The 27,988-nt window shown below is 53.7% G+C and overlaps 2 protein-coding genes across 2 annotated transcripts; one reads left to right on the top strand and one right to left on the bottom strand.

The window, feature by feature from the left end:
* Nucleotides 1-2,405: 2,405 nt before the first annotated feature.
* LOC128899466 (SNW domain-containing protein 1-like) lies at nt 2,406-4,924 on the top strand. Its single transcript, XM_054178740.1, is given in 3 exon segments — nt 2,406-2,427; nt 2,966-4,225; nt 4,734-4,924. Coding segments are annotated over 3 exon segments (1,473 nt in total).
* Nucleotides 4,925-8,004: 3,080 nt separating this feature from the next.
* On the bottom strand, nt 8,005-26,542 carry LOC104300430 (beta-1,4-galactosyltransferase 1). Its single transcript, XM_054178739.1, is given in 8 exon segments — nt 8,005-8,109; nt 8,111-8,222; nt 10,155-10,259; nt 11,994-12,116; nt 13,514-13,701; nt 25,558-25,772; nt 25,954-26,270; nt 26,448-26,542. Coding segments are annotated over 8 exon segments (1,260 nt in total).
* Nucleotides 26,543-27,988: the final 1,446 nt, after the last annotated feature.

Genomic DNA, 27,988 nt, shown 5'->3' with positions numbered 1-27,988 from the left:
GAATTGTTCCAGTAAAGCAATTCCATATTGTTTAAAAGTTTTTATGAAATAAAAGAAAGAATTCTTAGGGCTGAGCCCAGAGAGCGCTGGTGAATGGTGCCACAGCCAGCCGGAGGCCAGTCACCAGTGGTGTCCCCCAGGGATCAGCGCTGGGCCCCACCCTCTTTAACATGTGCACTGATGATCTGGATGAGGGGATTGAGTCAGTCAGCAGCACAACAGTCAGCTCCACAACAACCCCATGCAGTGCTACAGGCTGGGGTCAGAGTGGCTGGAGAGCAGTCAGGCTGAGAGGGACCTGGGGGTGCTGGTTGATGGCAGACTGAACATGAGCCTGCAGTGTGCCCAGGCAGCTAAGAGGGCCAATGGCATCCTGGCCTGCATCAGGAACAGTGTCGCCAGCAGGAGCAGGGAGGTCATTCTGCCCCTGTACTCCGCACTGGTTAGGCCACACCTTGAGTACTGTGTCCAGTTCTGGGCCCCTCAGTTTAGGAAGGAGGTTGACTTGCTGGAACGAGTCCAGAGAAGAGCAACAAAGTTGGTGAGGGGTTTGGAACACAGCCCTACGAGGAGAGGCTGAGGGAGCTGGGGTTGCTTAGCCTGGAGAAGAGGAGACTCAGGGGTGACCTTATTACTCTCTATAACTACCTGAAGGGAGGTTGTAGACAGACGGATGTTGGTCTCTTCTCCCAGGCAGCCAGTACCAGAACAAGAGGACACAGTCTCAGGCTGCGCCAGGGGAGGTTCAGGCTAGATGTTAGGAAAAAGTTCTATACAGAAAGAGTGATTGCACATTGGAATGGCCTGCCTGGGGAGGTGGTGGAGTCGCCATCACTGGAGGTTTTCAGGAGAAGACTTGATGGGGTGCTTGGTGCCGTGGGTTAGTTGTTTGGGTGGTGTTGGATTGGTTGATGGGTTGGACGCGGTGATCTTGAAGGTCTCTTCCAACCTGGTTTATTCTATGTATTCTATTCTATGTAAATTTACAGATGCCACCAAGGTGGGAGCAGATGTTGGTCAGTTAGAGGGTGGAAGGGCTCTGCAGAGGGACCACGACCGACTGGACAGATGGGCAGTGTCCAATGGGATGGCATTCAACAAGTCCAAGTGCCAGGTGCTGCACTTTGGCCACGGCAACCCCATGCAGAGCTACAGGCTGGGGTCAGAGTGGCTGGAGAGCTGCCAAACAGAGAGGGACCTGGGGGTGCTGATTGACAGCTGCCTAAACATGAGCCAGCAGTGTGCCCAGGTGGCCAAGAGGGCCAATGGCATCCTGGCCTGCATTAGGAATAGTGTGGCCAGCAGGAGCAGGGAAGACCCTTGTGCCCCTCTACTCTGCATTGGTCAGGCCACACCTTGAGTCCTGTCTCCAGTTCTGGGCTCCTCAGTTTAAGAAGGACATCGAGACACTTGAGTGTGTCCAGAGAAGGGCAACAAGGCTAGGGAGGGGTCTGGAGCACAGCCCTGTGAGGAGAGGCTGAGGGAGCTGGGATTGTTTGACCTGGAGAAGAGGAGGCTCAGGGGTGACCGCATTGCCCTCTACAACTACCTGAAAGGTGCTTGTAGCCAGGAAGGGGTTGGTCTCTTCTCCCAGGCAACCAGCACCAGAACAAGGGGACACAGTCTCACGCTGTGCCAGGGGAAGTTTAGGCTGGAGGTGAGGAGAAAGTTCTTCACTGAGACAGGCATTAGTCATTGGAATGTGCTGCCCAGGGAGGTGGTGGACTCACCGTCCCTGAAGGTGTTCAAGAGGAGATTGGACGTGGCACTTGGTGCCGTGGTCTATCATGAGGTCTGTGGTGACAGGCTGGACTCGATGATCCTCGAGGTCTCTTCCAACCTTAGTGACACCGTGATACTGTGAGGGAATCTCCTCTGCTCCAGCTTGCACTCCTTGCCCCTTATCCTGGCATTGGAGACCAGTGAGCAGAGCCTGGCTCCGTGCTCCTGATACTGCCCTGCACATCTTGATCAAGATGAATGAAGTCACTCCTCAGGCTCTTCTTCTCCAAGCTAAAGAGCCCCAGCTGCCTCAGCCTTTCCTCAGAAGGTAGACATTTCACTGCCTTCAGCAGCTTTGTGCCTCTGCACTGGACTCTGCCAAGCAGTTCCCTCAAGGCCTTTCTTGTCATCAAAGGCTCGAAACTGTATTCCAAGGGTGGCCTCACCAGTTCTGAGGAGAGAGGGGAAAAGCACACCCCTTCACCTGCTGGCCACCCTAGTGCTAGCCCAAGCCAGGATGCCACCAGCCTTCTTGGCCACCTGAGCACACTGCTGCCTCACAGTCCTATGCAGGCCTTCAATCAACCCCCAGAGGTCCTTCTCTGCTGAGCATCTCTCCAGCCCCAGCCTTCCTCCCAAGGCTTGGAAGGGACCTCTGGAGACCATCTATTCCAACCTCTGCTATGCTTTTCTGGTGTCATCCAGGTACACTTGGATCTATCCATTTCTCTCATGATGCTTACAGATTTTACAGCACAGAAAGAGAAAGCGACTTGGGGAGGAGGGGAGGTGGGGAGGGAGCAAACCAGGAGAAAGGGAATACAGGGAGGCCTAGTCCACCCCATCAACCTGAAACTCATCTAGCCAGAGGGATAATTTTCATAACTGAAAATCCTTTCTTCGACATCAAGAGGAAGGTGGGAACATTGGATGATACATCCCTTGATACAGAAAGGATAAAAATGCAGAAGCAAAAAGAAAACCCAGGCCAGCACACATCTTAACGCCCTGGGGAAAAGCTCTGCGTGCCCAGATCCTCCCTATCCTAACAACCAAAGAGCAAAGCCCAAAGAAAACAAGCCTCAGCATTTCCCCCTGCAGACATTTGTTCTGGGTTTCACCTGTTACCACACAGGATCACTTTGGGGGTTGCTACCATTATGGGAGAGGAATGAAAAAAGCAGAATTCAACTCCTAACCCCACCACAGGCCATGGCCACAATTCACTTCTGTGCAAGGTGAGGAGATGGGGGTGCTTTCCCAGAAATCCACGTGGCCCAGGATCCCTTGGCCATGGGCCGGCAGAAGAAACCATCCAACGCTTTGGCCCTTCAGCTGGGTGCAGAAGGGAAAATCAAGTTTGATGTGATTGCTCGACGAGGGCAATGGAAGGACAAGGTCATTCACAGCAAACACGCTGACCTTGTGCCAAAGGAGGTCAGCAGCGTGGATGATGCTGAGCTGCAGAGACCAGACGAGGAGGCTATTGTGGAGATCACAGCCAAGACAAGAGCAGCCTTGGAGAAATCAGTCTGCCAAAAGCTGGCGGCAGCCATGCCGGTGCCAGCGGCCGGCAGAGCGGCTCCGGCACAGTACATTCGCTACACTCCGTCTCAGCAAGGGGCTGCCTTCAGCTGCGGAGCAAAACAGAGGCTCATTCGCATGGTGGAAGTGCAGAAGGACCCTCTGGAACCTCCCCGCTTCAAAAGGAACAAGAAGATTCCACGGGGACCACCTTCTCCTCCTGTGCCTATAATGCACTCTCCTACTAGAAAGGGAACTGTGAAAGAGCAGCAAGAGTGGAAGATTCCTCCGTGCCTGTCGAACTGGGAAAACACAAAGGGTTACACTGTGGCACTAGACAAGCGTCTGGCTGCCGGGGGCAGAGGACTGCAGGCTGTTCATATCAATGAAAACTTTGCCCAGCTTGCTGAGGCTCTCTACATAGCTGACAGAAAAGCTCGGGAGGCAGTAGAGATGCGTGCCCAGCTGGAGAGGAAGATGGCCCAGAAAGAAAAGGAAAAGCACGAGGCAAAGCTGCGAGCAATGGCTCAGAAAGCCAGGGAGAGCAGAGCAGGGCTCCAAAGCCATGCTGGAAAAGAGGCTGCAGAAGCCAGAGCCAGAGATGAAGCTCGACACGAGCGGCACCAAGAGAGGCAGCGTGACAGAAATCTTTCCAGGGCAGCCCCCGGGAAAAGGTCAAAGCTGCGAGGAAATGAGACCAGAGACATCAGTGAAGTGATTGCCCCAGGGGTACCCAAGCCCAGCACATCCCAAGAAATCCTGTACGACCAGAGGCTGTTCAACCAAAGCAAGGGGATGGAGAGTGGCTCTGCAGGAGGAGAGGATGCCATTTATAATGTTTATGACCAGCCCTGGAGAAGTGGCAAGGCTATGGCCCAAAGCATCGCCAGACCAACAGAAAACCTGGAGAAGGACATGGATGGGCATTATCTAGAGGCTCAAATGAAGACCAAGAGGGTTGCTGTGACCGTTTGAGGCTGTGCCTTTAAGGAAGGGGCACACTGGCTAAATGTTTATAAAATATTTTGTATTCTAAACGAATTTCATTGGTGGATGGACGAAATGCAACTTAAGTTATCGGGCAGCTGGGACTTTCCTTCAGTCTTCCTTTCTTCGCTGTCCCTTTCAGCTGGACTGCTTCTGGGCTTCTTGGCAAGAGACAAGAACTCACTAACTGCCTGTGCTTGGGCCTCTGTCTGCTGTGCTAAGTCCCCTCTTTTCTCTTTTTCTACCTCTTTGGGGGAGAAGGGAGGTAGGGGGGTGAAGGGGGCACAGGGGGAAGCCCCCTCTGTGGGGGGACTGGTTTCTGACTGTGTTTATTTGCTGTACATTTCTGTAGAGATTGTAAAATACCTGTTGTATTTGTTGTGTTACATATAATCTGTTTCCTTGTGAAATATAGTCTCATTTCTCCCACTGGGTTTTAGCCGCGGTTTCCTTCTCAGTGGGGGAGGGAAAGCAGAGCCTTTCCTTTCAACCTCCCACAGTTGTTCCTCAGAGAGAGTTTTCTAACTCAGGTATGAGAGGGAAGGGCAGAGATGGCCCAGTTCAGTTTGAAGAGGATCCCTTTGGTTTGGACAAGTTCCTGAAAGAAGCTAAGCAACGTGGTGCTTCTAAACGCCCATCAGAATGCAGCTGTCCAAAAGAGCATGGGAGCAAGAGGAGCAGGAAGGACTGAATGCCTCTGCCCCTTGAGAGGCAGAGAAATGGACTACAAGCTTGGGCTTGACACAAGAAGGCATTTTTAAGAGCAGGTTGTGGTACTTTGAGGCTGTGCCAGGGACAGAAAGTGACAGAATGTCAATTGCCATTGGATGTAGAAAGGAAACTAAGGTTGAAATATTCCCACTGGTCTGATCACCAACATCAAGGTAGTTGTATCCACTGACTACTTTTTCTGCACATACTAACTGCTGGCTTTGCTGACCTTGGCTGCATTGCTTTGTTGTGGCCAAGTACTAACAAGTGACTGTATGGTTTTGTCCAGGGGGCTTCTTGTGTTGTGTATAAATGGTAAGCACACAATAGTGTGTGTCTCTCTCTATATTTATATATTCATCCGTATTAACTGCATTCCATGTTTCCAGAGTGTAGTTTTGCTTCTCCATACAGCTTCATTTGCTTTCAACTGAGCTGGTCTGACAATTTTTTGTTGTGGGGGGAATTTCAACCCACCACACAGGTGAACCACAGCATGTTAGGGGTTGGAAGGGACCTCAAATGCTCATCCTGTGCAGGATCACCTAGAGCAGGTCACACAGGGAACACACCCAGCTGGGTCTTGAATATCTGCAGGGAGGGAGACTCCACACCCCCACAGGCAGCCTGTTCCAATGTTCTGTCACCCTCACAGATAAAACATTTTTCCTCATGTTTCCATGGAACTTCTTATGTCTCAGCTTCCACCCGTTGCCCCTGTCCTCTCTTTGGGCATCACTGAGAGCAGCCCTGAAGAACAGGACTTGGGGGTCCTGGGGGATGAGAAGCTCAACATGAGCCAGCAGTGTGCACTTGCAGCCCAGTAAGCCAACCTCATTGTGGGCTGCATCAAGAGGGAGGTGATTCTGCCCCTCCCCTCCACTCTGCCCCTCCACTCCACTCTGCTGAGACCCCACCTGGAGTACTGCGTCCAGTTCTCAATCCCCTCTTACAAGAAGGATCTGGAGTTGCTGGAAGCTGTCCAGGGAAGGGCCATGAGGATGAGCAGAGGGCTGGAGCTCCTCTGCTAGGAGGACAGACTGAAGGACTTGGGCTTGTTCAGTCTGGAGAAGAGAAGGCTCTGAGGAGACCTTCTTGTGTCCTTCCAGTATCTGAAGGGGGCTACAAGAAAGATGGAGAGTGGGGTTTTTTCAGGGTGTCAGGGAGTCACAGGACTGGGGGGAATGGGGAAAAAACCAAACCAACCAGCCTAGGAATGGGTAGATTCAGATTGGATGTCAGGAAGTTCTTCCCCACGAGGCTGGTGAGACACTGGCACAGGTTGCCCAGGGAGGTGCTGGAAGCCTCATCCCTGGAGGTTTGGAAGGCCAGGCTGGATGTGGCTCTGAGCAACCTGCTCTAGTGTGAGGTGTCCCTGTCCATGGCAAGGCCTTTGGAACTGGATGATCCTTAAGGTCCCTTCCAAACTTAACAATGCTATGATTGAGAAGAGCCTTCTCAATGATGCCCAGTGCACAGGACAGCTGAGCCTGGGGAGCAGAGGCAGAGAGAAGAGGAGCCAATGGAAAAGGTCTTACCGCGGGAAAACTTGTGTAAAACAGTGGGAAAGTCTGATGATGTTTTAAAGCAGATGCCCAACCGGCACATAAAGTCCCTGAAAAAGGCTCTGAGGGGAAAACCAAAACAAACCAAACCAAAACAACCCAGAAAAGCAGCAGAGGCAGCAAGAGAAAGCGACCGGAGCGGCAGCAGAAGCGGCGACACTCCCCCCGCAAAGCAGCTTCCCTCCGCTGCTTCTCCGAGCAAGAAAGTTAACCCTTTCACACCTCCTCGGCAGCCAGCTACAGACTGCACAAAAGACTAAATGCACAAAAGACTAACGGCGGTGGTGATTGCTCCGGGCCTCTCTCTCACCTCTTTGTTAAATTCATGTCAACAGCCTGATAATCCTCAGCCTTTGATTTGTTGATTCCAGTGGGACCCAGAAGAATTGCTGCTGGAGGTGAAGGGGTTCAATGGCTGTTGCATACCCCAAGATTACCCACGGGCAAATGGCCTTCTCAAAAGCGAGCGACTGGCCCAGGTGGCTTTTCCCCTCAACATCCCCTTCTTGAGTTTGCTACAACGACAGCTGTGGAGCTCCCACCCTGCTCGCTGGGGAAACTCTGGCTCGACTCGCTCAAAGCCTCCTTTGAAAGACTTCAAACAGAAATAATGGCACATTGAACCCTGACTTGCTTGTTCAGCCCTTGCTCTGCACACAGAGGTTTGCTTTGGTCATTATGCAGAAAGGGAAAAAGGGAAAAGGGAAAAAGGAAAAATAAAAAAAAAAAACAAAAAAAAGGAGAAAAATAAAAAAGGAAAAAGATAAAAATAGAGAAAAAAAAAGAGAAAAAAATAGAATAGAGAAAAAAGAGAAAAGAAAATTAAAGGATATTGTCTGCATTAAAAAGAACCAAAACCCAGCAATAAAATCTAATGCAAAGCCTAAACTTGTACAACTTTAGCAGCATTTTACAGTCCTTCATACAGTAAAACACCACGAATGAATTCCAAAGGACTGTCTTCACCCACCTCATTCTAATCAAATCCCAAACACCACGGGCAGATAATTGCTGGAGGCAGCACAGTTGTTGTAATCAGTAAAAAAGAGGAAAAAGGAAGACTTTGGGGTCGAGCACTGCCACAAATAGATCAGATTGAACTGCTCTGGTTTTGTTCCCCTGGCACAGTAAAACATTTACAACTCTTCTGTACAGCTTTTCGGGACTTAGAAAACGGTGGAGAGCTTAGGAAGTTGTGTAAGGCCAAGCCTGGAATTTAAAAAGACAAAACAATACAAAAAACCCCAAACCATAAAGAAGAAAATGAAAATGAAATGAAATGAAATGAAATTGAATGAAATAAATAAAGTAACATAGCATAACATAACATAAAATAAAATGACATAAAATAAAATTATATAAAATAAAATAAATAAAATAAAATAAACTAGAAGCACTTGTCCAACCACTTTGGAGACGCTTTGGCATGCCCAAAAGAAAATCAATGCCTTTTTGTTGTTGTTGTAGTTCGTTGAAATAGTTGTAAAAGCAGCAGCTAGAAAGCATCAGTGAGGCCAGGTGTCCTAGAGGCAACATAGGCAAGGTCTCTGCTGCTGTGTGTCTGATGGGAGCTCTTTGGTGAGCCAATATCCCAGATCATCCACTGTGATCTTTGTGTATAGAGGGTATTTGTCAGTCCTTAACACCTTGTAGGAGAGCGTGTTTAAGCCATCCGAGTTCATTGTCTCCCTCGTGTGAGCGATTCTGTCGAACCTGCAAAGGGGAAGGAAACATTCCCCCCCACCCCAAAAAGAAAGAAAAGGCCAACCGAAACAAAGGGAGAAGGAAAGAGAGAGGGAACAAAAAAAGAAACAAAAAAAGGAAAAATAAATCCAAACAAAGAAAGAAAGAAAGAGGGAAAAGGTTTAAACAAGCCAAAGTTGGCATGATGTTTTTATAACCTCTCAGCTGGCATCTGCACCTGAGAGTCCAGGTAAGCATCCAGGCAAGTCTCCATCTCCGGAGTCATTCCAGTCTCACCTGGATGCAATCCTGGGCAACCTGCTCTGGCAAGGGGGGTTGGATGGGAGGATCCCCAAAGGTCCCTTCCAGCCCCCACCAGTCTGTGATTCGCTGCCATCTCTGCCACAGTCTAAGAACAACCTGAGTGTCAGTAAAGGTCCCATAACCCCCCAGACCTGAGCAGCAAGCCAAGGCTATGGGCTCAGATTGGAGCCAGGAAACAGCAGCCAAGCTTTTCCACCACCAGGCTTGGTTTTCTACCCCAAGGACAGGCTGGAAGCAATTGCCTGGACCTCACTTTGCTGCATTACACCCAAACAGGTGAGAGCTGCTCAGGCCATAGTGGTATTTTTTAAGGGGGTGAGGGGAAATAAAAGGGCAGCAAAGCTGGTGAAGGGTCTTGAGATTAAGCCTCCTGAAGAGTGGCTGAGAGAACTGGGGTTGTTCAGCCTGGGGAAGAGGAGGCTGAGGGGAGACCTCCTTGCTCTCTCCAACTGCCTGAAAGGAGGTCAGAGTGAGGAGGGTGTTGGATTCTAGTGTTAGATGGCAGAAGAGGAAATGGCCTGAAATTGTGCCAGGGGGAGGCTTAGGTTGGGCATTAGGAAAAATTTCTTTCTGCAAGAGTGGTCAGGCATGGGAAGAGGCTGTCCAGGGAGGTGGTGGAGTCACCGTCTCTGGAGCTGTGCAAGAAACCTGTGGCCATGGCACTTTGGCAGATGGTTTAGTGGGCATGGTGGTGCTGGGTTGATGGTTGGAGTTCATCTGAAGAGGTCTTTTCCAACCCAAACAATTCAGTGATTTCTATGGTTCTGTGCAAGGTTCATGATGAGAATAGAATAGAATTAAGCATGTTGGGAAAGACCTTTGAGATCATCAAGTCCAACCTATCATCCAACACCATCTAATCAACTAAACCATGGCACCAAGCACCCCATCCAGTCTCTTCCTAAACACCTCCAGTGATGGTGACTCCACCACCTCCCTGGGCAGCACATTCCAATGGCCAATCTCTCTTTCTATGAAGAACTTCTTCCTAACATCCAGCCTAACCCTTCCCTGGAACAGCTTGAGTCTGTGTCCTCTTGTTCTGGTGCTGGTTGCCGGGGAGAAGAGAGCAACCCCCAGCTGGCTACAACCTCCTTTCAGGTAGTTGTAGACAGCAAGAAGGTCTTCTCTGAGCTTCCTCTTCTCCAGGCTAAGCAACCCCAGCTCCCTCAGCCTCTCCTCACCGGGCTGTGCTCCAAACCCCTCCCCAGTTTTGTTGCCCTTCTCTGGACACGTTCAGGCAGAAAGGGACCTGGGGGTACTGGCTGACATCTGGCTGAACATGAGCCAGCAGTGTGCCCAGGTGGCCAAGAAGGCCAATGGCATCCTGGTCTGCATCAGGAAGAGTGTGGCCAGCAGCAGCAGGGAGGTCATTGTGCTCCTGTGCTCAGCACTGCTTAGGCCACACCTTAAGTCCTGTGTCCAGTTCTGGGCCCCTCAGGTTAGGAAAGATGTCGAGATGTCGATGAGGTAACAACCTGGCAGCTCTTGGGAAGAGAGAGGTAGGCAAGGGTGGAGGCGGCTGCAGGCGGTGCACAGCCGGGCCCTTTGGCACAGCAAGGAGAGCACCCAGCAGCGGAGCGCCAAGGGCAGGAGGCTGCCCCCCGGCGGTGCTGCAGGGCAGTGGGGCAGACTCACCTCTCGGGGTTGGGCTCGTTCTTGCGATCCCGGGAGTGCCGAATCATCCTGCACTTCCCGACCACAGCGTCCGGGCGGGAGATCCCCATGCCTTTGAACACCAGCCTGTGGAGGGCAAGCACATCAAACACCCCTCACAGCTGAGCGGCGTGGGACGGTCTTCCCACACCTCCCACCAACGGCCACTGCTTTTGGGAGCCCAGCGGTAGGGCTAGGGGGAAGGGATCCCAGCTAGAGGAGGGGAGACTGAGATTAGACGTCAGGAAGTTCTTCCCCAGGAGGGTGGTGAGACCCTGGAACAGGTTGCCCAGGGAGCTGGTGGAAGCCCCAGCCCTGGAAGTTTTTAAGGGCAGGCTGAACTCGTGGCTCTGGGCAACCTGATCTAGTGGAGGGTGTCCCTGCCCCATGGCTGGGGGGTTGGAAGTAGATGATTCTTGAGGTCCTTTCCAAGCCTGACAGTTCTGTGATCCTGCAATCCCAAATGCGTTTGCAGGCTTGTCAGCACCAAGCTGGGGGAAAGCCAGTCCTTTCCCAAGCAGGCACATCAGCATGGGGAAGAGGAGATGTGCCCCTGCTAACACCAAGGATCTGCTCATTCACCACACCCTCACCAGCACCACCAGTTCCTCCAACACCCCCAGCAGCCTCGCTCCAGGCTGCAGGCTGGAATCTGAATGGGAGGCAGCTAGCTTTTAACCCATCTGGAACGGAGCCAGAAGAGCATTCATTTGGGGGGAATGTGAAGGAAGGAGTGCTGGTAGAAACTGGAGTGAATGGTGGTGAAGAAGTATGGGGGAGGGGGGCTGCATGGTCAGAGCCACAATGGTCTCAGCTGGGAGCCACTGGGCAAGGGGCAGTCTGTCTTTGCATGCTCCCTGCAAGGCACCTTACAGCTGGAAAAGTGTCTGGTTTCACCCTCCTTGTGTCTCCCTTTTCATTCCTATTGAGCACTTTCTGCTCCTCAGAGCCTGAGATCCCCCAAAAGAGCAGGCCACCACCTTGCTCTGAATGCTCTGCCCCACCAGAAGGTTGTCCCCTGTTTGATGTATTAAACAGAAATGCTGAACCTCAGGGATGTTCTCAGGAAGACCCTTCCTGAAGCACAGAAGGACTTGGGAAGCCCAAAGAGAAGACCATGCAAAGTGCTTTATTTCCACTGAGAAACATGAAGAGGACTTTCCAAATCTGGCCTCTCCTCAATGATTTCTGACAGCAGCTGCCCAGGGGGATGCAAAGCTGTGATGTAGCACAACCCCACATCCACCCCCGGCCCTGGGTCTTCAGCCTGTCTCCTGCAGCACCCTCCTCCTCTCCTGCAGTTCTGAGCCTCGCTCAGCTTCCTCCCAGGCAGGAACCCACGGCTCGTGATTTGGAGCCACTGACAAACGAAGCTCTCCTGGGAACAAAGGGCTCCACTACCAGGTTGCAGACTCAGGCAAGACTCATGTGCTCTGGGGCTAGGGGGGTCAAAGCCTTCTCCACCCTGCCATGAGCCCCAAATCCCCTCCCTCTGGGTGAAAGACGAAGGACAGTGCTGCTCCAAGCTCTGCACCCATGTAGGTGTTTGTAAGGCTGCAGAGCCAACAAGTGATGTGCAGCTGGGGCAGGGGTTGGACTTTGCCAGCCAGACCCACTCCCCGGCACACCCCGGGGGCCAGCACCCAGCTAGGAAGTCACCCACACCTCACCTCTGCCTCCCAGCCAGAGGGGAGGCCTCCAGAGCCAGGGTGAAAAGACCCCCCGTGCCTCCCCCAAGACCCAGGTGAGAGCAGCAGGTCTGTGCTCATCCCCACCCTGGAGGCACTCCAGGTGCCAAGGAGCAGGGCAGTCTTTACTTACCTGTTGTAAATGTCGTCATCTTCACCACCCCAGCCCCAGTAGTTGTTTGGGAACCCGTTGATCTTTGTGAACTGCTCTTTACTCAAGGCAGACACACCTCCAAAATACTGATTGTAAGGCAGCCTGGGAAGCAGGGAGAAGAAAAGGCATCAGAGAAGGAGAGGTGCTAGCCAAAGAACAGCCTGCCCACACCAACAGGGCTTGGCAATGGCCTTCACCCCAGCCCATGGCAAACCAGTACCTGCCACAAGTCACCTGCCTGTACTCTGGCGCCTAGGACTTGGCTGAGGTGCAGGGAGCTGCCAGGCTCAGGCCCAAGTACTGCTAGGAGGCATTCTGCAAATGGCAACAGGGGCAGCCTTTCCCCAGGGAGGGCACTGTCCTGCAAGGACAGGCCAGTGAGATGCACAGCACCTTGCCAAAGGGTGGAGGGCTGACACGCATGTCCCAGGGGCAGCAAGAGCCTTCTCCTCCAGCGCCTCCACCACTCGCCTCCACATTCCCCAGTGCTCCAAAAGACAGCTTAAAACTCAAAACTGAGCTGGCAGCACGACCCTGCATGCTGAGAGCCAACCACCTCCTGCTCAGAACAGGGAGACATCTGGAGACAGCACGGGCAGAAAACCAAGGCAGGCATCACCAGGATCTACCACAGACCTTTGGCTCTGCTTCAACAAGCAGAAGAAAAACCTGGAGGCTGCATTTCTGCTCTAAGCTTCACCTAGCTGCAAGAAGGAAAATAAAACTGCAGCTGACAGGGTGCCAGTGCCAGTCCTGCTCCAGGCCTGGCTTGGCTCTGGAGCAGAGACCTGCAGGGGTGCCACCACCAACACCACTGCCCTGTCTTCAGCACTCCTGGCCACCACGGGTGGCTACAAACGTGGTCACAAATGGCCTTCAGTTTATAGATGAGCTTTTAAACTGTCCCTTGGGGATCTGGGATAGAAAAACAAAGAAGAAAGAGGGGGGAAAGAAAGCAAAGCAAGACAAATGTCTGTGTGCAGCAGCATGCTGACCCCAAATGCACAGCGAGAGGCTTCTCGCCTTGTGCTGCTCTCAGACACCAGGGCAGGTCCCTCAAGTGGCCCGAACCCAAACAGCCCAAAATATTACACTGAGCTCTTAAAATAGTGCCTGAGGCAGTCTTTTCAAAGCTGCCCATAACTCTCACTGTGTGAGAGTGTCTCACTTTTCAGACTGGGTGGAAACACTAGCTGCCTTCCAGCTCCCAGCCTGAAGCACAAGAAAAGGGCAGGATGGGCACGGGTGGAGCTCTCAGTTTCCCCCCTCACCCTACCTTTCACTTTTCCAGAAGCTGTGAAGTTTAATACAGTGCTCAGCTCAGCCTTCTCCATCCTCCTCCCCCCCAGCCCATCCCTCTCCCTGCAGGGACTCAGAGGCCAAGGCAGGATTTTGCCAGAGACACTTTCCCATGCTCACAATGGATGGGTGGGGACGTGCAGCCCCGTGCCTCGGCAGCGTTTTAGGCTCAAAAGGCTCCCTGCAGAAGGGTGTCTCACCGAAATCCAAACTTATCCATGGATACAGAGAGGTGCCTTGGCTGGCTGTAACATTTGTAGGTGTTCCTGTCATCCATGGGGATGAGGTCTACGTCACTAAACACAAAGCAGTCGTAGTCATACTCTTTCAAGGCTTCTGTGAATCCTATATTCAGCAGCTTAGCTCGGTTAAATTCCTCTTCTCCATCCTAATTTAAAAACAAAGAAAAAGCAGTTAAGTGACTCAGATTCAACTGTTGGCATCCACAGCTTCTTACCTGTCACTGGACTTGAGCCCAAGCACTCCATCATCCCTGCAGCACTCATGGGATGTCCACAGCATGGTCCCCCTGGCATCCTGCCCATGGGATGGCCACAGTGTGTCCCTCACTGGCATGCTGCCCATGGGATGACCACAGTGTATTCCCCCTGGAATGTTGCCCATGGGATGTCCACAGTGTCCCCCCCCACCAGAATGTTACCCATGGGGTGACCACACTGTGTCCCCCCTGGAATGCTTCCCATGGGATGAAAGCATCCAAGCAAACCATGGGGGCAGGCAAAACAGCTGAGGAGAGGCTGGACCTCTCCTCTCTTGTTAGGAGGCTCCACGAGGGCAGGTTTGATACCCAGTGGTCCCCTCCATCCCAACCCCATGCACAGGCATTTCAGAGATGAATTTCTGTGACACAGTTGCTGAACCACCTGGGCAAGCAGCTGGCTACCTCCAGAGCAGCAGAGGACAGCAAAGAGAGATGAGGTCCCTCTGGAAGAAGGGACCCATGCTGTGGACAGAAGCCTGGGCACTGCTTTAGCTTACAAGCCTTTCTGTGGCCAAGGTTTTGGTACCCTCTCCTTAAGCTCTGCCACCAGGCAGCTGTGGGAGCATGGCACAGCCTCTGCTGTGCAGCACGTGCCAGACCCGGTTTGCAAAGCACAGGGTGACACCAGGAGCTCAAGTCTGACACTTTTCCCTGGCTCCTGCTCCTGTGCCAAGCCCTGAGCAGTCATGTAGGTACAGGGGCAGGATGCTCCCTGTGCCCTGGAAAGGGTGCTGCTCGTTTGGGACCTGGCTGTGACACACAGCCTTGCTTGGTGGGAGGCAGGCTGCTGCCAGCTGCATCCTGCAAGGGCTTCAGCTCACACACCAGGTGCCAACCTGTATGCCAAAAAATGTTTCCAATAAATGTCTATAAATATCTGAGGGCTGGGGGTCAAGAGGGGAGGGGACAGGCTCTGCTCAGCTGCACTCTGTGATAGGACAAGGGGCAATGGATATAAACTCTGGCACAGGAGGTTCCACCTCAACATGAGGAGGAACTTCTGCACTGTGAGGGTCACAGAGCACTGGAACAGGCTGCCCAGAGGGGTTGTGGAGTCTCCCTCCCTAGAGACTTTCAAGGCCCATCTGGATGTGTTCCTGTGTGACCTGTGCTAGAGTCTATGGTCCTGCTCTGGCAGGGGGGGTCGCACTCCATCTCCTGAGGTCACTTCCAACCCTAATATGAGCCTGTGGCCCTCTGCTGCAATGCACAACCTTGTCTTTGCTGCTCTGCTGCCAGCCAGAGGACAGCATGATCCCAGGGACCTCACTAAGAAAACAAAGCCAGGAGGGCTGTCACCATGATAGGGAAATTGCTGACTCCACAGCCAGGCACAGTTAATGAAGGGACCTGTAGGAGGGAAGGGACTTGCAAAGAGTGGGGCAGGAAACTCACAGGAAACTCACAATTTGAGTTGGAAGGGACCCTTGAAGGTCATCTAGTCCAGCTCCCCTGCAGTAAGCAGGGACATCTTCAACTAGATCTCTGCTCTCCTCCCTGGGCAGCAATGCACCTGAGGAGAATCAGTTTGGCCTCTCTCAAGCAGAAACGTTTCAAAAGCACATGTGGCTTTGGAGCACAAGCATGGGCTTGCAAATCTCTTGAGTGCTTGCACAAACCCAGCAGGATCACACCCACAAACTTAAGACTACCAGTGGTTTGAGCAGGGATTTCCAATCCAGGACCCACCTCTGCAGCAGCAGCAGCAGCTTCAAGTCCTAACCCTGTGCAGCAAGGGCAAGGCATGGGGGAAGGTACTCAGAGGGCACTGCTGAAGGAAGATGAAGGGGTTTTTTGACAGCCTGGAAACCAAGACTGCCAAATTCTCTCTCTCCTATCACTCCCCACCTCTCCCTCTCCATGTAGAGCTGAATTTCTCCCCCACTGTGCAAAGCCATCCCCCCCTGCTGCTGTGCCTGCACCCAGCGTGGGACACAAATCAAGGACAGCTAAAATACTGTGCCCAGGGAGCAGCAACATAAAAACAACACCTCCTCACAGACTGGTTAATAACTAATCAGTTTGGAAACGGTTTAACCCAGGCTGGCTAATGGATCTGAGGCTAGCAGAGCCAAAGCAGGCTCTTGAAACAGCCACAAGCATCTTCCAAAGGAAGGTTTTTAAAATGCAAGTGTCAAAGCAAGGTTTTCAGAAGCAGTCATCACCTGCCCCGGGGCATAAATGACTTCACAGGGAGGGGTGAGCTTTTGTGGAGGAGGAGCTGAGCAAATTCTTAGCACCCTCACCCAAAACAAAAGGGATCACCCAATAACTAAGGCGGTGGGAAGATGATCACCATCGGGCACAGGTAACAGCACTGAACACTCAAGTGCAGAAAAGGAAGGCAAGTCCAAAGAAGAAGACAGAGGCAGGGAGCAGCTGAGGCTATAGGATCAGAGGGTTTTCTTCTCCTGGTGAAGGGGGGCTGCCCAGCACTGCCTAGATGCCAAGCACTTCTCAGCTCCCATGGCACCAAACCCAGGCCTAGCTCCATAATCCCCAGTGCTGGTGCAAAAGGCTCCCGCCTCAAAGCACAGGCTGGCTCCAGTCGAGGGGACACAGTCTCCACACCCTTTGGTGGCTCTTTTCATAATGAAATTTGAAGGCCAAGGACACTTCAGATGGATTCTGCTACCAGCAGCACTACAGCTGTTATTAACCCACGCCTTCAGGTAGCCTCTGCCTCCTCTGGGTGACACTTGGGGATGAGCAGTGCTATGAGGAGCTGTGTTTTTAAGCTTCTCCCCAAAACATCCCAAAGCACAGCACAGTGACTCAACCACGAGCACCAGGACCCACCCCACTGCTTCACCCACCAGACCCCAGCAGAGCCCATGCTGGACCCCCGTGCATGGAGAGGAACCAGACACTTGGCCAACAGTCCCCATCCCAGATGGCCACACAGCTTCACTCTTCAAAGGCTTGGGGAATAAACCCCCCCACAATATCACAGCCAAAACCAAAAGAAAAGCCTCCCCCCAGCTCCAAGGCACTCTTTAGTAACTGCAGTGCTTTGGCAGGTAGCTCCTGCAGTAAACCCCTGCAATGCTGTTATCAGCTGCAGCTCTTCCAGCTGCAGGAGGTTGGTTTTATGTCCTAGGAGGTATGCAGAGCTTTGCAACAAGTAATGGAGGAGAAAAACAAAAGGCAGATAAATGCTGAGAAGAGGTTTTGCTTCTTGCAGAGAGCTCTGCTCCATTACCTAAGGCAGTGTGGAAGTGCTGTGCAGTCTCTGAGATTCCTATCTCCCAGAACTCTGAAGCGTGCTGCAGGCTTCCAGCTTTGACTGCTCCCCAGCTTTGTGAAAGGAAGCAACAAAAAGCCAGAGCTGGGACACCTTCTGTGCTGCTGCTCCTTTAAGGTCAGCACAGGGCACACCACCACAGGCAACTTGAGAGAGAACAGATAAAGCAGAACTGAAGAAACCTCCAGCCCTCACCTCTGCCTGGCAGCTCCTCAGCCCTTGGAGGCTCCCTGTTATTTGCTGCAAGGAAATGGATTTGTTGGGACTTGCTTGCATAAAGAGGAATCATCCTGAGGAGCAAGGCAGTGCACAGGGGACTGCTGCTTTAACAATGGAGGTGCAGCCTCCATGCTTACTTCCCAGGCTTTCAAACAGAAAGGATGTAGTCCTGCACTTTTTTTCTCCTCCTGACAATTTTCTCCCTATGTGCTCTTACCCTGAAACTCAACCCATGTCCAGGTTCAGTGCTGCTACCCAGCACCTGCTTCTGGCTCCTGATTTTACTCTCTCTGTCTCTCTCAGCATGTCCAAGTCCATCTCCTAGTCTGCAAGAGACTGGCTAAGGAGGAGCAACCTGCTGCCCCAGCCCTGCAGGGCCTGAAGCTGACTCCTCCTTACACCTGGAGATGATCAGCCTGAGCAAAAGAACATCCAGGCTTTTTCATTTCCTACCCTTAGCTCTGCTCAGCCAGACTTACCAAAGGAGCCAGGCAGATAAAATCATGCTTTTAGGAAGTGTCACTCAAGCTGAAGGGCTTGCAAACCAGCAAGAAGCCATCTGTCCAGCTTCCCTCCTGCCTCCCACTTCCATTAAGGGGGCAGCTCTGTGACCCCTCCTACGGAGAGCGCAGCAGTGCAGAGGACCTGTGGCTGCATGGATCCTAAACTTGCCAGGTCTCAGGCAGCTAAAGGTGAGGATACACGTTTCTGGCTGGCTAGGAGAGAGCCATCACCTCCAATGAGAGGTTGCTAGCTTAAGTCAGGGATCTACCAGCACAGCCTCAGCCACACACACACAAGGCCCATGTGAAAGTCCATGCTCCAGTGGACTTGAGCAGGTAGAGGCAGACTTCCAAGGCCACAGACAGAGACACCAGGAGACATCTCTGCAGGTTCTTTGTCAGAGGGTGTTTTGAGATGTCAGCACCATTACATGGGGCAGCAGGACAGAGCTACCACAGGGAAACCTGCTCTCTCATCAGTGTGAGGGGGAGCAGGAGCCAAGCACCATTTCCTCCTTCACCCACACACCTGCAGGAGCCCTGATACCCTCTGCAAAATGACATGAATAGGTGTGACACCCCAGCCACCCTGCACTCAACACACACACATGCTGGAAAGCTGCTGCTGAGGGCACTGCAGGCGATGCCAGGGGCCGGTGGCAAACATGTGGACAACTGCACCCTTCTCAGGGAGCCTGCTAAGGCTCCCCCATCCCAGACTTCAGCCTGGCTGCTTGCACAGGCTGAAGTGCAGCGAGGAGAAGGGCTGGGCTAGATGAGCTCCAAAGGTTCCCTTCCAAACCCTACCATGCTATGAGGAAACTCATTTCTAGACCTGAGCAGCCAGGAGGCAATGGCTGAAGGCCCCAGAGAGCATGGGGGCAGCGGCAGGAGCAAGCAGGACTGAAGAAGACAGACACACAAAGCCACTGCTACCTTCTCATTTCCTGAGCCAGGCTTGCACAGCCTCAAACAGGTGCTACAGGTGCCCAGACCCTGTCCTCAACTCAGACTCATCTGAAAGACTACTCCAAGCACCAAGGCTTGGGTCTTGCAGGGGATGGAGCTGCAGAGGAAGGGGAAGCATAACAGATGTTTCCCACTGGCTCCCCTTGTTAGACACCGGACACCTTACAAACATCACACCTCTTGGCTTCTGCCACATCCTGCTCTGAGGCACCCAGGCACACAGGGACAGCGTGGTGGAGACACAGAGGGACTCATGAGCTGAAAGGAAGAAGTTGGACATTACCAGTGCAGCAGTAGCAGGGCTCAGCGCTCCTCTTTCTTTCTATTGAGATGCAGAGCACAGAAGAGCACGTAGGCAGCGTGTAAGAACCAGATCACACAGGCATTCTCCTTGCTTCATTGAGTGATATAGACAGGATTAACAAGTAAAGGTAACATTTCCCCACTAGAAGGAAAAAAAATAAAATAACAAAACAGGGGAAAAAAAAGGAACAAAAAAAAAGGAGGGCAGAAGCAAAGGGAAGGACAGACAAGAGAAAGAGAAAAGCAATTGTCAAGACAGCAGAGAAATAAGACCATTTTCCTACTGTACTTCTGGCAGAACTAACACACACATTTTCTGGCAGCTCTCCCTCTGCCACATTCCCTCTCACCCTGGAGGGATGCATCCAGTGGGTCCCAACCCTGACCACTCTGCCTCTTCCAGCCACAGCTGGTGGGAGGAATGCAGAAGGAGAGGGTTTGTTTTACAAACCAAGCAGCCTTAACTGCTAGCCACATCTGAGTGCTGGCTGTGCCCTGTGTGCTGCGTGTCACTCTTGCTCCAACATTGCTCAAGGGATGAGGAAAAGAAGCACAAGACCCCAGCATCTCCTTTGGCACTTTCTGTGAGGGTTAACTTCAGAGCACACACACAGCCCTAGCACTGAAGGACAGGACCAGAGAAGAGAAGGAGCCAGCCAATGCAAGCCAGCCTTCAGGAGGCTGGAACATCAGCAAGTAAAAGATGGGAGAGTAAAAAGACAGCTGCAGAAGATAGAGATTTAACAGATGCAGAGTCTTGAAGGCTGCTGGTGAGAAATCATCTGTACTGCTCTGACCTCCAGTTAGCCAAATCAGTTCTAAAGGCAGCACAAAATGCTGCCCTGAGGGATGCAGCCAATGTGCAGGTCCCCAACAGCAGGGTCTACTCCCAACACGTCCAGGAGGCTGGCTGCTTCTGGGGCAGGCTTGATGTAAATCCTCTAGGTGACACAGTCATGGGAGTCAGTAAGAATATCAAAAAGCATAAAACCTGCATAGGCAGCTTCCAAATACAGAACAGCTACAGCAAGACAGACCTTTGTAAAGCCATGTGGATGAGAAAACCAACAACAAACCCAACAGGAACCTGCCACCCACTGCAGCCTGACAGTTCTTCCCAAGTTCACTTCCCCAAGCAGGGTGGAGGCTAAAGTCAAACCTGTACATGGAGGTTTTTCCACCTGGTCACCAGAGTCAGAGTGCCAGCTGTTAATTTTAAATCATTCTGACCAGAATTTGACTCCCTGGGTAGCAAACAGCCCCAAGGCTGTTGTCTCCCAAGGAAGCTGACTCAGGACATGATCTACTGATGCCCAGAAAGCGTGTGAAGTATGCTGCGAGTGCTGTCCCACCAGCCAAAACTCTATGCCCTCTCCATGTTTACTGGGAAAACTTTGCAGCCTGATAAGCTCCAGCTGAATCTTTCCTGCTTCTGTTCAAGGTGACTGCCTGACCTAGGTGGCTGCTGGAACATGGAACAACAGCCACCAAGGCTAGCCTGTGGTGGTGGTGGGGTCAGGTAGGACAGGACTGGGGGGAACCTCTTCCCCTGGAGCCTAGTACAGCAGAAGGTGGGAAGGAGAGCAGCTGGGCAGGTTGAGAGAGGTGATCCAGCAAGTCTGAATCACCCTCTGAAGCACTTCACTGGGGAAAAAACCCCAGCAAAATTCACTTGCACACTGACAGGTGGGTGCAAATCTCTGCTATTTAATTAACTGAGTGAGAATGAATGAAAAAGTAGGCAGCATGTGGGGGTGGAAAATCTCTCCCCAAAATCTCTCACTGCCATGCTCAGACAAACCTCCTGTGAAAAGAAAAGCTGGAAAAGAGAAGCAGAACTCACAGAAAGGGGGAGGAAAAAAAGAAAGAAACCCAAACCCAACCCAAACTCCTAAAACCCAACCAACAATCTCTCTTTGCAGGGGCCCAGCAGAAAAGGGAAGGGCTCACAGGCTGCACCGAGTCCAACCTGGCTGGGAAACAACAAACTCATCTCCACCCTGGAAAACGTGGGGGCAAATCTGTCCCCTCCCCACCCCCCCAACTCCAGGCTGTGGAGCAGGGCTCGTCCCAGCCCCCACAGCTACGTGGCAGCTGCAGGGCAGGCAGGTAGCTGCATCCCACAGCTCAGGGAAGCAAAGTGCTTCCTATCAAAATCAGCCAGAGCTCCGAGCCGTGCCAGCACCCACGCAGGCAGCACCAGCCAGGCTTCAGCTGGGGCTCAGCCCCGGGCTGGGGGGAGGGAACTGGGACTGGGGGAAGGGACAGCCCCATCACCCCCTGCCCAGCTGGGTCTCCCCGGCTTGGCATGTGATCTGCCAGCCAAACCGGCCACGTGGACAGCTCTGCCTCCTTGCAAACTGCTTGGCAGCTGCTGCCCCTTGCTGCCTGCAGCCCTCACACACAGAGCCACACAGCATCCCAGCATGGAGGGGGTTGGAAGGGACCTCTGCCATCATCCAGTCCAACGCCCCTGCTAAAGCAAGGTCACCCACAGCAGGTTGCACAGGATTGTGTCCAGGCAGGTTTGGAATCTCCCCAGAGGAGGAGACTCCGCAACCTCTCTGGGCAGCCTGCTCCAGGGCTCCAGCACCCTCACAGTGGAGAATTTTTTGCCCAGTTCCTAACAACCAAACAGCAAATCCCAAAGGATTTGCTCTGGCACCCTCAGGACAAAGAAGTTCTCCTCACACTCAGGTGGAAGCTTCTGTCCTCCAGTTTGTGTCCCTTGCTCTTTGTCCTGTCACTGTGTACCACTGAAAAGAGTCTGGGCCCATCCTCTTGACCCCCACCCTTTTTCTCCTGCTGAGCATTGATCAGATCCCCTCTCAGGCTGCTCTTCTCCAGGCCAAGCAGCCCCAGGGCTCTCAGCCTTTCCTCCTCACAGGTGCTCCAGGCCCCTCAGCAGCTTTGGAGCCTCCACTGGAATCTCTCCAGTAGTTCCTTGCCTCAAACTGGAGAGCCCAGAACTCCAGAAGCAGCCTCACTAGGGCAGAGCAGAACATTAGAAAACCATAAAAGAAATCCTTCAGTCTGGCTAGAAATATCCCAGTGAGGGAAAAAAACCAACCCAACAAACCTTTCCCAAGGACTAGGATAGGTGTGCTTTGGCTGCTCTACACTTGCAAAGTTGCATACCCCTAGCACAAGTCGGCTATGCTGATGTAAGGGTTCAGTCTGCTGTACCAGCTCGTGCCCTGTCTTGGCCAGGCTCACACAGTGCCTGGCACCTACAACTGTGGTGCCCCCAAGGGAGAAGAGGCTGAAAACAACCAAAACACACCCGAGGATGCATCACACTGCACTGGCAACACCAGGTCTGCTCCGTAGGAGGAGAGGTTTGCATGAATAACTGGGCAACTGCAGACAGGGAAGGAAATCTCCTGACCCACCCCCAAAGGCTGCCTATTCCAACACAGGGTCTCACACTAGCACATGGCATCCTAGACACCCCCAAAATGATACAGAAAAATCGGGGTTTGCACAGAAGGTGCTTCTGGGAGAGAAGCTGAGTCCTCACTGGTGGCTCAGGTCCAAGCAGCTTTGAACTGTCTCCCTCCGAGCTGGGCAATCTGCATGCAATTAGCCTTTCTCGCTGCCGCCCGCGAAATTCAAGTCCAGGTCCTCAAAGAGCAAGCTCAAAACAAACAAACAGAGAGGCCTGGAGCAGAAAAAGGAGGAGCTGCCCCCCACACCGGGAGCCTCCCCCACCCGCCCTGACAAGGGGGTGGGATGGCCACAAAGGAACTCTCCTAGGCTGAGGGGCATAGAGAAGCAGCCCCAAAATGCAAGGCAGACCCTGCCCTGCCCTGCCCCATCCCCATTCACCAACCCATCCCAAGTTATCCCATCCCACCCTCTGGATCCCAGCGCTGCTCCAGGGCAGCAGAGATGAGTGCAGGGTGTCAGTCAGGCAGGGGTTTGGCCAAAACTCAGCCAGGGCTTGCACACACACACCCCACCTCCCCTCCCCCCAGAACGCATGGGGTGCTACCAGCAGTGGGGAACACAACACAGGAGGCTGAGGCAGGAGCAGAGTGAGCTATGGCCAAGCAAACATCTGCTCCTGAGCAGTCAGGCTTGTGGAAACCCATGCCATGAGATCTTTACAGGGATCTTGTCAGCTTCAGCAAGACACATTTGCAGGTCAAGTGTCTTCCAGGCAAGTCCAGTGGCCTGGGGACTGGTGCTGGGGGAGGTGACACAAGCTGCCCTCTTTCAGACAAACATCTGCAGGGGCTTGGGGGCTGCCCTGGGCTCCTCCAGCAGCAGGAGGGAGACAGATGGAAGCACTGTTCGCTGCGGCCCAGCATCACTGGTGGCCACCACTTGCCCAGCCAGATGTCTTGATGCACACCTGGCTCACCCTGCCTTGCAGGCAGGGGCTCTAGACACCCATTGCACAAATGAAAACACTGTCCTGGTAGGGACTGCTGAGCAGCAACTCCCTCCCTAGCCCAGAGAGACAGGGGCAAGCCAGACACTGACACTTTGCCACCTGCACTGAAGAAAAAACACCCCAGATCTTTGCCCCCACCACTGCAGCACAGCTCCCTCCTCAAAAGTTCTGCAACCAAACCCCCTTCTGCACTGAGGAGGGAGAGAGGGAGGGAGGAGAGCAAGACTGCTTGCAAGATTGCTTGCAAGGCTGGAGGGGGGAGTCCCCCAGCAAGGAGGGGCAGCGAGTGGCAGAGTGCAGCAGCTCAGTGCCTTAAGCTTGCTCTTAGGGCCACCAGAAGACCCAGAGCAGCACAGCATGCTACTCTTTGGGGCTGGGGAGCCCCTCTGCACAACTGATCGTGCTGAGGAAATTCAGACTAAGGAGCTGAGGAGGAAAAGCCAAGAGCTTAACCCAGTCCCGCATCCAAGCGCCAGTCTGGGCAGCCCGCGAGCGTCTGTCTCTTTCCAAACCCAAACTTGGGTTGGGGTTGTGGTAGGGGATGGAGAATGGAAGCTGGTTTGGAAAGGTTAAAAAAACATAAACAAAACAAACAAAAGCCAACCAACAACAAAAGGCAAGTTGGACAACAGCGAGTCCAGGGAGGAGAGGGAGATGCTGTGTGCAAAGCAAACGTTTTTGCCTCTGCATGGTGTCCTAAGTGTTTCCAGAGGTTCAGCCCCCAGGTTCTGGGGCAGAACTGCCCCCATCCTCCCAAGGCCATGAGAACCCAGGACCACAGGTGGCTGAAGTGAGAGGAACCAGACTCCAGGCATGCCAGAGCTACCTAACCACTCCAGCACAGTCACCACCAGAAGCCCTCTTCCAAAAAGTCATGATGTTTTCAGCAAGCCTTAGCTGATCACTTTCTCTCCCCACATTACACTCCACTAGGATCCTGCCAGTGCTGAAGCATCCTCTACCCCTGCCCATGAAATGCCCACATATGCAGGGGCCTCAAACTAGTTATTTGTGAATTCACTGACCTCCCAGGCAGCACATAACCTCTAAACCCTCCTGGGACACAGGCACTAAGCATCACCACTGACTTGACAGGCTGCCTCCTGTCTCCTGCAAACAGACCTCAAAGCCTCACAACATCCTCAGCACTTATCTTCAGCACCTACAGCTTCGAGTGATTGCAGGCCTCAGAAACAACACACTTGAAGAGACATAGGTCCTGCTCTCCCCTGGCTGCTCAGCCACAAGCTGGCCAAAGGAGCTCCTTTCTCTCAACCCTTGTTTCCTCAAACATGCCTCACTAACAGTGGGGAGCAGCAGTTTCTAGCCAGGACTATGGCACCTCGAAGAAACCTTGAAGGAAAAAAGAGGGCCCTCCAAGGAAGCTGAGAAGAACTTTTTAGTAGAGGGAATTTTTAGTGATGGGATGAGAGGGAATGGATTGAAGCCAGAAGAAGGTAGATTTAGACTGGGTATTAAGAAGAAATCCTTTACAGTGGGGGTGGTGAGACACTGGAACAGGTTGCCCAGGGAAGCTGTAGATGTCCCCTCCCTGGAGCTGGTCAAGGCAAGGCTGGATGAGACCTTGAGCAACCTGGGCTAGTGGGAAGTGTCCCTGACAAAGGTAGCGGAGTTGGAACTGGATAATCTTGAAGGCCCTTCCAACCCAAGCTGATACATGATTCCACGAAACAGGTGCTTTCCTTGCAAGCCTCAGACCTCCCAAACCCCAGACACTTGGAAATGGCATTGTATTTTTAAACCAAAAGGGGGAAAAAAAAGGAGGAAGGGAAAAAAAAGAAAGAAGGTCTCTGATTTGAGAAGGCAGGAATCAGAGCAAGTTCCTTGGTGGTTCCTGCTTGTTACACTTGCAATGATAACAAGTTTTTGCAGCAAAAGGAAAAAAAAAAGAAAGAAGAATTCTAGTGAATTGTGGTGGGTGAATTACGCATCAGAAATAGCCACGGAGTGTACACTCCTCCATCCCCCACGCTGGCCTTGGGAGCAGCGAGCAAGGCAGGGAGCAAACAGCCCGCCCGATCCTTCCCGTGAGATTGCGCACGGGGAGTATTTTGGGTTAGAGTTCCCAGAGGAAATTACCCAACCTCGCCGGCAACCAGAAAGAAACCGAGCCGGACGGGGAGGGAGCACTCAGCGCCGGGCAGGGGGTCTCGGCTTGGCCGACGGCTCCTTCCTTGAGAGAGCATCCGTGCCTCGGCAGCCCCATCCACACCGAGCTCCCCGGCGATTCTCCCACAATCCCCGTCGGCACGCGTGGACAGCCACGCCGCTGTCACACCCGCCCCACGGGGACAGACACCTAACGAAGAGACATGGGGAGCTGCCCTCGGGGCGGGGGCCGCCCGCGATGTCCGCGTCCCTAAACCCGCGCCCCTAAATCCGCGCCCAGCCGCGGTGCTCGGCAGCGGCTGGCAGGAGAGGAAGCGGAGCGAGCCTTCCCCCCCGACTGAAAAACCGAACCCCGACGGGCTGGCACTCACCTAGCAGCGGGGAAGGCTCGGGGCAAAGGCCCGACGAGGAACCGACGAAGCGGGGCCGGGGGCGGGCGGCGCTCGGCAGCGGCGGGCGGGAGAACGGCAGCGAGAGGTTGGCGGGCGGAAGGCGGCGGGGAGGGGGCTCCGGGTTGCCCGGTGGCCCCAGGGCGCTGCCCGCCAGGTAGTAAAGCAGCGTGGCCGAGAGATGGAGGGCGCAAAAGGCGACCAGGAGGCGACAGGCCCGCTGCAGCGAGGTACCGGGCAGCGACGACTCCTTCAGGCCGCTTGCGCCGCCGGGCAGTGCCTCCGGGCAGCGACGACTCCTTCAGGCCGCTTGCGCCGCCGGGCAGTGCCTCCGGGCAGCGCCGCCCGCGCCGCGCCGCGCCGAGCTGAGCCGACGACGGGGAAGGGACGGGGGTGGGACAGGGGGCGGGGGCGGTTCCGCCCGCCCCGGGGGTGGGGATCTGCGTCCCGTGCCCCGCCCGCCGTTTCCCACCGACCCGCCCCGGCAGGGAGCACCGGCGGGACCGCCCTCGCCAGCCCGATCCAGCATCCCATCCCTCCCCGCCTCTTCCTCGGCATCCTGCCTCGGCATCCTCACCCCTGCCGCATCACAGCCCTCACGTCCCGGCAATTCCCCGGCCCCCCGGCATCCTGCCCCGGCAATTCCTCCATGACACCCCGCCCTGCCTTCCTGCCCCGGCATCCTGCCCCAGCATCAACCCCGTGTGACATCCTGCCCCAGCAACCCCCCCCACAGAATCCTGCCCCAGCATCCCCCCCATGACATCCTGCCCCAGCAACCCCTCCACTGAATCCTGCCCCAGCATCAACCCCGTGTGACATCCTGCCCCAGCAACCCCCTCACAGAATCCTGCCCCAGCATCAACCCCGTGTGACATCCTGCCCCAGCAACCCCCCCCACAGAATCCTGCCCCAGCATCCCCCCCATGACATCCTGCCCCAGCAACCCCTCCACTGAATCCTGCCCCAGCATCCCCCCCATGACATCCTGTCCCAGCAACCCCTCCACTGAATCCTGCCCCAGCATCAACCCCGTGTGACATCCTGCCCCAGCAACCCCTCCACAGAATCCTGCCCCAGCATCAACCCCGTGTGACATCCTGCCCCAGCAACCCCTCCACTGAATCCTGCCCCAGCATCAACCCCGTGTGACATCCTGCCCCAGCAACCCCTCCCGGGAAGCACCGGGATGTAAGTGAAAGCACCTAACAGCACACCTGCTTTGGGTGCAGAGGTAAGAGATGCCCTCTTGAACCTGGGAAAGAGGAAACAGAGGCACACAGGACCTGGAGGGGAAACGCAGGCGTGCACGCCCTCGGGCAGCGGCCGGCCGTGCGGCTTGCGCCTCAGCCCTCTCCAGTTTCTCACCGTTGCAATCCCCACCCCAGCCCGACCTGGGCAGAGTTCTTGGAGATCTCACTTTTCCACTCACACCTGAAGCAGTTTCCTTGTGGTGGTAGTGGTGGTGATGGTGTTCTTTGAAGCTGTTTTTAGCCCTTTTCCTCCCTTTACAGTAGTGTGACTGTACTGCTCTGCTGCACATGAATATGTCTGTCCCTCCACCATGCCTAATGACTTGGAAGTCTGATTTTAATCAAACCTGGCAGCTGGAAGAGATCATAAACCTCCAAAATAGTTGCTGAAACAAGCCATCAGGGTGTAGCAGAGTGAAAGTCCACCAGTCATGTGGCGAGACATTTACAGCTAGGCATCAAAGTGTGAGTGGGAAGAGGGAAGTCTTAAGCCCTGTACCCTTAGAAGAAAAGCAAAGTTCTCAAGGAGGATGACAGAATCCAGGAAAGGATGTGGCTATGTGCCAAATGTCTTACCCATGGAGGGAGCATCAACTCCTGCCAGGTGGCAACCACTCCATGAGGGGCAGCATGTGGTCACCACCAGCACTGTAGGGGATTATCCACGTGGAAATGCCCTCTCCCCTGGACCACAGCAAAACTGCCTCTCTGAGTGTGTAGCCTCGTGGAGATGAAGGTGGCTGGGACAACAGAGGGGCAGGAGC

The sequence above is a fragment of the Dryobates pubescens genome, chromosome Z (genome assembly GCF_014839835.1).
Source record: "Dryobates pubescens isolate bDryPub1 chromosome Z, bDryPub1.pri, whole genome shotgun sequence".
NCBI lineage: Eukaryota > Metazoa > Chordata > Aves > Piciformes > Picidae > Dryobates > Dryobates pubescens.
The sequence above is the reverse complement of the archived record's forward strand: the minus strand, read 5'-3'. Positions and strand labels throughout refer to the sequence as shown.